Genomic DNA, 9,320 nt, shown 5'->3' with positions numbered 1-9,320 from the left:
CTCTGATCTGGAGGACTCACTAAACAGAGAACATCCCTGGTCATCCCTACTGCCTCTGATCTGGTGGACTCACTAAACAGAGAACATCCCTGGTCATGCCTACTGCCTCTGATCTGGAGGACTCACTAAACAGAGAACATCCCTGGTCATCCCTACTGCCTCTGATCTGGTGGACTCACTAAACAGAGAACATCCCTGGTCAACCCTACTGCCTCTGATCTGGTGGACTCACTAAACAGAGAACATCCCTGGTCAACCCTACTGCCTCTGATCTGGAGGACTCACTAAACAGAGAACATCCCTGGTTATCCCTACTGCCTCTGATCTGGAGGACTCACTAAACACAAATCCTTTGTTTGTAAGTGTCTGAGTGTTGCAGCCCCTGGCTCTCCGTAAAATAAGATAAAAAGGCTTTTGGTGATGGGGGGGGGGGGGCTTATGGTCCCCAAAAGGCCGCCTCTGACTGGATGCGTAAGAATGGATGTGGGTACAAAGTTATTGTGTGACCCCCCCCTACCATCAAAGTTGCCCAGTTGGATGTGGGTACACAGTTATTGTGTGCCCCCCCCCCCCATCAAAGTTGCCCAGTCCTGGTCCAGATGACCAGTACCGACTTCAGACTGCTGTAACGACGAGCACGACAAAGTTCTGGAGGCAAAAAAGTGTACCGTTTTATTACATAAAAATTTTCCATACACACTATTTCATATTGCTTCAGACACAAGTTCATTTTTTTTTCTCTCCCCCCCCCTGTTAGAATAATTCCAGTTAAACAACTCTGTAACAAAATGTAGGTACAACATTTATGAAAATATAAATATCTCTAAACAGGTCAGTCCTGACCATACAAAGAATAAGGTAGAAACATTCATTACCAGTTTGTCAACTATTTGTTTTAGACATGTACGTTATTTAAAAGTCATTGAAGTTACATAACATAATACCATATATTGGTTTCCATATGGACACGTTCCAATATACTCTTTAAACTGGCATTCCAATATATCAAGTGGACTCAATGTCTTAGCAAAGATACAGGAAAATGTACTCTCATGGTTCAACATAATCACAGTAAAACACTCAAACAATTTGGTCATGATGTATAAGTAAGTACAAGCCTTATAACAAATGGACCGTTGTCAACAGAACAGCACATCAAACTAAGATCTGAACTTTTCTCAAATACACTTATAGGATATTTCTAGACTGAGAATGTTTGCTTTGAAATATATAATAATGAAATATGTTAAAGCTTAATACTGCTACTTAAGTTCTTTAGTGGGCCAACGTTTTTCAACTGTGGAAAATAAGTACACAAACAATTAGACAGAATAGCCCTTAAAAGGTTTAGAGAAAACCAAAACGCTAGTATCGACTGATGATATCCTTTCGTTTCAACTCTGAATCCCTGTGACTATGTTAAACAAAGCCACATACCTGTTTAAAGAGCAAAGACAAACGATTATCAATATGACTAATAAATAAACCCCGAATGTCCTTCATAACGTCCCGACGCAAAACAAAACCTTGATAATCTAACACGTTTCAATACTTTCACCACATTGTGCCTATTATCACTATTTTCTCTCTCTCTCTCTCTCTCTAAATGTTAAGACAATTTAAGTTTTTTTCTCTCTCTCTCTCTCTAAATGCTAAGACAATTTACGTTTTTTTTTTCTCGCTCTCTCTAAATGTTAAGACAATTTAAGTTTTTTTCTCTCTCTCTCTCTCTAAATGCTAAGACAATTTACGTTTTTTTTTTCTCGCTCTCTCTAAATGTTAAGACAATTTAAGTTTTTTTCTCTCTCTCTCTCTAAATGTTAAGACAATTTAAGTTTTTCTCTCTCTCTCTCTCTCTCTCTCTAAATGTTAAGACAATTTAAGTTTTTCTCTCTCTCTCTCTCTCTAAATGTTAAGACAATTTAAGTTTCTCTCTCTCTCTCTCTCTCTCTCTCTCTCTCTCTCTCTCTCTAAATGTTAAGACAATTTAAGTTTTTTTTTCTCTCTCTCTCTCTCTCTCTCTCTCTCTAAATGTTAAGACAATTTAAGTTTTTTTCTCTCTCTCTTTCTCTCTAAATATTAAGACTATTTTTTTAATTTTTCTTTTACTGAAGGTAAAAGCTGTAAAACAGAAGACTGTTTAAGGCGTGGATACGAACAGTGAGATGCTACACTGAGAAATTCATGAACCGGAAACTGCAGGTAAAGTTGGACCAGCTGTTAATACATCTATTTATAATCTCAAACTCAACACGGCCACTAAAGTACCTTAATCCTCAACTTTTTATTTTTGTATTTTTTTTTTTTTTTTAAACATTTTTTTGATCATTTTAAAATCAATCAAATTGATTATGTATGCTAAATTAGTATATGTATTTGTATATAGTGTGTCTACGAACTCCCTGCAATTCTCAGTAGTCTATACGAAAATAAAAGACATTTCAAAAACCAGGCACTCACTTTGATTGCATTAAGCACAACATAACATGTTTTTTTAAGGAGTTGCACGAATTGCAGCAGCCAAAAGAGATATATATATATATATACACACTACCATTCATAAATGTGGGGTCACTTCGAAATGTCCTTGTTTTTGAAAGAAATGCAACATTTTTTTTGTCCATTAAAATAACATCAAATTGATCAGAAATACAGTGTAGACATTGTTAATGTTGTAAATGACTATTGTAGCTGGAAACGGCTGATTTTTAATGGAATATCTACATACTGTAGGCGTACAGAGGCCCATTATCAGCAACAGTGAAGAGGCGACCCCCGGGATGCTGGCCTTCTAGGCAGAGTTGCACAGAAAAAGCCATATCTCAGACTGGCCAATAAAAATCAAAGATTAAAATGGGCAAAAGAACACAGACACTGGACAGAGAAACTTTGCCTAGAAGGCCAGCATCCTGGAGTCGCCTCTTCACTGTTGACGTTGAGACTGGACAGAGAACTCTGCCTAGAAGGCCAGCATCCCTGAGTCTCCTCTTCACTGTTGATGTTGAGACTGGTGTTTTGCGGGTACTATTTAATGAAACTGCCAGTTGAGGACTTGTGAGGCGTCTGTTTCTCAAACTAGACACTCTAATGTACTTGTCCTCTTGCTCAGTTGTGCACCGGGGCCTCCCACTGCTCTTTCTATTCTGGGTAGAGTCAGTTTGCGCTGTTTTGTGAAGGGTGTAGTACACAGCATTTTACGAAATCTTCTTGGAAATTTCTCGCAAGGAATAGCCTTCATTTCTCAGAACAAGAATAGACTGACGAGTTTCATCAGAAGTTCTTTGTTTCTCACCATTCTGAGCCTGTAATCGAACTCACAAATGCTGATTCTCCAGATACTCAACTAGTTTAAATAAGGCCAGTTTTATTTCTTCTTTAGCTGTGCTAACATAATTGCAAAAGGGTTTTCTAATGATCAATTAGACTATTAAAATTACAAACTTGGATTAGCTAACACAACGTGCCATTGGAAAACAGGAGCGATGGTTGCTGATAATGGGCATATGTAGATATTCCATACGAAATCTGCCGTTTCCAGCTACAATAGTAATTTACAACATTAACAATGTCTACACTGTATTGCTGATAAATGTGATGTTATTTTATAGGACAAAAAAAAGTGCTTTTCTTTCAAAAAACAAGGACATTTCGATGTGACCCCAAACTTTTGAACGATGGTGTATATAGTTTAATGTTCAGTATGTATGATTTAATTAAACATAAATAAATACACATTTCTTAACAACGACATTATGGCTTAATGTGCACAACGCAAAGAAATGAACACACGTACAAAGACAATTGGTAAAGCTAACCGAAATGGAAATGTGGAAATGGAAAATGGAGAAATGGAAAAATCAACATTGTTCTTCAAATGCAAAAAGGAAAAATGATGTCAAACCAAATAAATATATTTTATATATAAATTAGAACCATAAAAAACTACTTGGATTCTAACAGTCGTCGTGTGAAGAAAATGAATAAGCTAACATCATATAGGTTGTTGTGATACATGACTTGAGTGCAGCGTTATAGTAGCAGCCAGCATATAGTAAACTACACAGAGGACATCTGCAGCTGAATCAGGTGGCTGTAAACAAGGGTCAACTGTAGCCCCCCCCCTACCCCGCTCTCACTGCAACAGTTCACTCTTTTTGGTGGGAGTGGTGGTCTCTGGCTCCCCTGAGTCAGACACATTGATGGGGCTATCCCTGGAGAAGACTTCAGTGGACTCCCTCCACACGCAGTCGGCGATGGTCTTGAAAGTGTGGTTGCCGCACTTGGGCCTTACCTTCTGCGAGGCGTTGTTGACGATCTGCCGGCTGTTGGACGTGGCAATCTTGATCTTGAGTGCGGCATCCACGCGGTCCACCACCGTGTAGGTGCTGATGCTGCCGTCCTCGAAGCCGATGATGATGTTGAGTGCCCGCTGGGACAGGCAGAGGAAGGTGGGCGTCTTGTAGAGGGAGCATGTCCCGATGCTCTTTCCATCCGCCAGACGCATCACGATCAGGTTGGACACCACACCCGCTTCGTCATCTTCATCGCAGTTCCGGAAGCAGATGTAGACCAGGTAGCGCCCGTCCCTGGACAGCTTCTGCCGCCAGATGATACCGGCGGCGTGAACGAGCCTCAGCTTCCCGCTGTGAAGGTCCAACACGTTAATGTTCTCGTCGCCCTTGGAGACAATGCCCAGTTTCCCATTTGGTGAAATCTGGAAGTCTTCCAGGTTTTTGAGGAAGTTAGTAGGCAGCTGGACGCGTCTGCAGACTGACTCGTCCGCCACGCTCCATATAAACACAGTCTCTGTCGATGTAATGAAGACCACGAAGTCAGGGCAGTCGGGAATAAGCTTGAAGTTGACAATGCTAATGCCGTCGTCACAGACAAACTTCTTAGAAATACTGCCTGACCAGAGGCTGACAGCGAGCAGCTTATTTTTAGTAGTTCCCACTAGGAAGGTGTTTGCGGTGGTGATCAGTGCGTTCTGGAGGGTCACCAGTATGTTGCACACTTTGTGTCCGGTGGCCAGCCTCCAGACTCGGGAGCAGTTTTGTTCGCAGAGGGACACCACGAACTGGTCATTGTGGGTCATCAGGAGCTGGGATATCTTCTGTCCGTTGATGCGGAAAATGTTTTCGCCGGTGGACGTATGCCAGATGTACTGGCTGCACTTATCATCCGACGTCACCATGAGATCCCCGGAGGAGGTCAGGACACAGTTCTCCACCGAGCCCTCGTGCTTGAAGACAGTCTCGATGAAGCCTGTGCTGAAGTTCCACTTGTGGATGGCTTCGGAGCCGTCCATTGTGAACACAAAGTCTTCCCTTCCAGAGAGCTGTAAACTCTGGATCCTCTTACCTGTTTTGTCAATGTTGGACATGGCGGTGATGATGTCAATGTCCCAGACTGATAGCACTCCACTGCTGGCCACAGACAGGAGCAGGTTGTGGTGGGTGGACTTGATGAGTTTAATGATGGCCCCAGAGATCTCAATCAGGCTGGCCATGCACTGCCCACTGTCCCTCCTCCACACAAATATGGACGACGTGTTCTCCATGGAGGCCACGATACTTTGGCCATTTTTGGAGAGGACTGCAGCCACGAAACGCTCTGCCCGCTTGGCCTTGAACTTCTCTGCCATCTTCCACAGCTTGGTGTCCAGGACCTCGATGCTCTTGTCTTTGCAGATGAGGATGGAGTGCTGGTCTTCTGACAGCTCAATGCCTACGACCTCGTTCTCGTCCCCCCGGCAGTCGTAATCTTCCATCAGTCTGGGGTTGTTGATCTCTTTGGTGTTCCACACCGACAGGCTCCCCTCATTATCGATCATCACCATCTGGTGAATGGTGTCCAGAACTAAGATGGACTTGACGAATCCCCCGGAAAACTCAGACGTGACCGTGGCTAGCTTGTCCCCGGTGCCCAGATGGAAGATGGACGTGGTGTTGAGATACTGACCACAGAAGGCATACATTCCATCCGGGGAGCATTGGACGCAGGTGACCTCGTACCAGCAGTGGAACTGGTAGAGGGGCCAGCCGTAGAGCAGATCGATCACATTAACGTCTTTACTGGCCTCTAGCCAGGCCAAGGCATGATGGCTGGCCAGTGTGAATCCGTTGATGAAAGCCACCCCTCCTGTGATACCACAGTGCTTGGAGCCCTTGATGTCGACTTCAGACAGCAGGCAGGACTTATGGTTGTCATAAATGAGCAGCGTATTCTTGGTGGTTGCCACGACCAGGTACTTCTCGTCACTGGTTAGTCTGATCCCCAGGACAACTGAGCGGGCCGTGTCTATCTGCCGTAGGAGCTGCCTGCTCTCCACATCCCATGTGCTGACGGACCCATCGTCCAGGGCCACGAGGACAATGTTGGGGGCTAGGGTGGGCAGGATCTCCACTATCTGCATGTAGCTGGAGCACAGCGGCAGTCTTTCAGGACTGTAGGTGACATCCATGGAGGAGTGGAGGGGCACGATGGAGCAGTACTTGGGGCCGTCCTTGTCGCACTCCAGGAGGAGGTGTCGAAGCTTTGGTAGGGAGGTTACCACAGGGAGGAGCCTCTGCTGCAGCTCTGCAGACAGGGATGCCGGGTTATTCATCACTTTGACCTTGATGCTGCGCAGTGTGGTGGCCAAGAACTTGAGTTCTTTCTCCTGGGAGTAGCTGTAGGCTACGTCGATGTCAGTCAGCGCCTTCTCAAACTGCCCTATCTTGATCATGGTGTAGAGCCAACTGAAGTTCATGATGACCCCGTACATGAGGTCGTCTGTGCGGCCACTCCGAGTCAGGTGGTAGAGGAGCTCTGTCATCTTCCTGTGGTTGACGAAGAAGATGTCAGGCTCCAGGAGGTTGCACTGGAACACCCAGGGCTGCTCAGGGGTCTGCCTGTCATAGGAGTACTTCTCGGCGGATGCTTCTTTGTGGGACGGCTGCTGGGGGTGGGGGTTCTTGTGTTGGGAGATGTTGAGCGAGGCAAAGTGGTTGTTGTCGCAGTGGAATATCTTTTTCCTGCCGCCCGACCACGCCCCCAGGAAGTACTCAGCCAGGAGGCTGTGCATTTGGTGCACGTCCTCCTCATTGCTAAGATACAGCTTCTGGGCGATGAGGTGCAGATGTCTATTGGCCCACACCATCAGAGTAACGTTTCTCACCTGCCTCTCCACCAGGTACCCCTCCAGTTCCTCTTTCAGCCTCGCCACCAGGTCATAGGAGATCCTCAGCGGGTTTTTTAGATTTGAACTGACCATGATGTCTCCCAGCACACTGTTATCCAGTGACAAAATATCCTCCAGCTCTACCTCCGTTAAGCCCGCCTTGGCCATGGTAATGTATCCCAGCGCCCTGAACACGAACCGCTGCCCCAGCTTGTTCTCCACCGAGTAGAAGAGCTGCTCGATGCTCTCGTGCACGGTGGAGCACAGCGAACGGTCGTCCACGTCCTTGTGCGAGCGCCAGTGTACCACCTCCCGGTAGACGAGGTTGACGAACATGGGTAGCGTGCACTTGGCCAGCGCTTCATTGACATAGATCTGCTGTCCCGAGGTCACCTTCCTCTTCAACCCCAGCAGCTGCTGCTTCAGTGTTTGACTACAGGTCTTGCGGTCACGCTGCACCAGCTCTACGTAGCGTCCTTCATCATGGATCAAACAGCGGAGTTTTTGGAGGATTCCGTGCTTGTTGGGTAATGTTGAGACAACGATGCGGACAGTGCGAGGCAGGTGGGCGGGAAGCCACCACAGCTTGCGGGCCTCGTCAGCCTCTGAGAGCTGCTCCAGCGCATCCAGGATGATGACCAGGGGCCGTTGGAAGGAGGACTCCCCAAGGAGGTTGACTAGCAGCTCCGTCATCTCCTGGATCTTGTTGGGCAGAAAGTGGATCAGGCAACGATAGTTGATGGCTATCTGCTCGCAGATGCTCTGGAGTAGGGTACGCAGATTTGTGGCAAACTCTGAGGAGCCCACGAAGCGGACGATGACTACCGGGTCTGTCTCGGGGCCCATCTCCGTCTGGAGCCACGTGTAGGCCTGGAAATGACAAAGAGAGAGAAGAGAAAATATATTTAGTCACTTTCTCAAGGATGGTTGTCTTACATGAAGGAGCTCTGTGAAGAGATACGCAACTCAGAGAGAGAAAACATACAAGGCCATGTTTTCAATAATGGATTGCATTTATAAAACAGTTTTCAAAGCCTCAAAGCGCGTTCCACTGTAAGGGAAGGGTTATCTAACCGGAAAAAGCTCTGTGAAAAAAATGTGATATACAGTTTTGTCGTTCATTTTGTGTTATTGTGTAATTTCTAATTGGCTTTAGCTTTTTGCAATCATTTTTACCCAATCAATATTTACTCTGTGTGACTCAGAAGACAACATACAGTTCTACTAACGTGGAGGGAGCTTGAATTTCTATTCGGAAAACATTGGGCGTGATGTGATGCCAAGGTTAGAGCAGTGTACAGAGGACAGAGGTCTGCTTCAATACCAGGTATTCTGTCTCCTGGGGACATATACTTTACAAATAGAACCGCAATGAATGTGAACTCAGTTTGTAGAGTTGATACATTATTCAAGAGATCCTGTTTTAAGCTGTCCTCTCCTCGCCAAGGCCATGAGGTAAACAGAAAAACAACAAGCCAAAATGTAAACATTTTCAAGAGTTAGATAGACGTTGCCTGATCCCAGATCTGAGGACGACTGGCCAGTCTGGTGCCCAGTGCATATCTCAGATATGTGAGTCTAAAAATGCCTGATCCCAGATCTGTTTGTGCTATAGTCTACTTCATTGTCATTGTCAAGTCAAATCATGTTTTGCACAAGAACTCTACAAGGAATTGGCATGAGTGCAGAAACAGACTGGCAGCCATGCAGGCTAAGATAGAAGAAGTATCCAATGACTTTCCCAACATGAGAAATATTTCATGAATCAGTGTTGCTCCCTGTTTCCCTTGTTTCATACATATTTATAGTTTCATTCAATCATTCACCAAGGCCCCCTGCTGTGATTCCTAGAATCCTTCCTAGACTATAGCAGTGTGTGTGTGTGTGTGTGTTAGTGCGGGTGTGTGTGTGTTAGTGCGGGTGTGTGTGTCTACATGTGGGACTGGGACTGTGTGGATTCTATTGTACGTGACACGCATGGCACGTAGAATCCAGGGGCCTCATTTCTGACCGTAAATGTCACACTAAATATCTATGTGGCAACTCCAAGGAGACCAGGTCTCAGAGCTCATCATGACAGATATAGAGTTAGTGACTAAAATCTGTGACAGTCTGTGACAGTCTGCTCTGGTCGACAGGCTGTCAACAGATCCCCCCC

At 45.5% G+C, this 9,320-nt stretch overlaps 1 protein-coding gene across 1 annotated transcript in view; it reads right to left on the bottom strand.

The window, feature by feature from the left end:
• Positions 1-3,575: 3,575 nt before the first annotated feature.
• LOC110500761 (NACHT and WD repeat domain-containing protein 2) overlaps positions 3,576-9,320 on the bottom strand; it is an 87,735-nt gene continuing 81,990 nt past the window's right edge. The window contains exon 8 of the mRNA XM_036958270.1: positions 3,576-8,032. Within this exon, the coding sequence (XP_036814165.1) occupies positions 4,133-8,032 (3,900 nt within the window). The 3' untranslated portion in view covers positions 3,576-4,132. The remainder of the gene's footprint in view (positions 8,033-9,320) is intronic.

This window comes from Oncorhynchus mykiss, chromosome 21, assembly GCF_013265735.2.
Source record: "Oncorhynchus mykiss isolate Arlee chromosome 21, USDA_OmykA_1.1, whole genome shotgun sequence".
Taxonomy (NCBI): Eukaryota; Metazoa; Chordata; class Actinopteri; order Salmoniformes; family Salmonidae; genus Oncorhynchus; species Oncorhynchus mykiss.
Note: the sequence above shows the minus strand (reverse complement) of the source record. Positions and strands in the feature narration are given on the sequence as shown.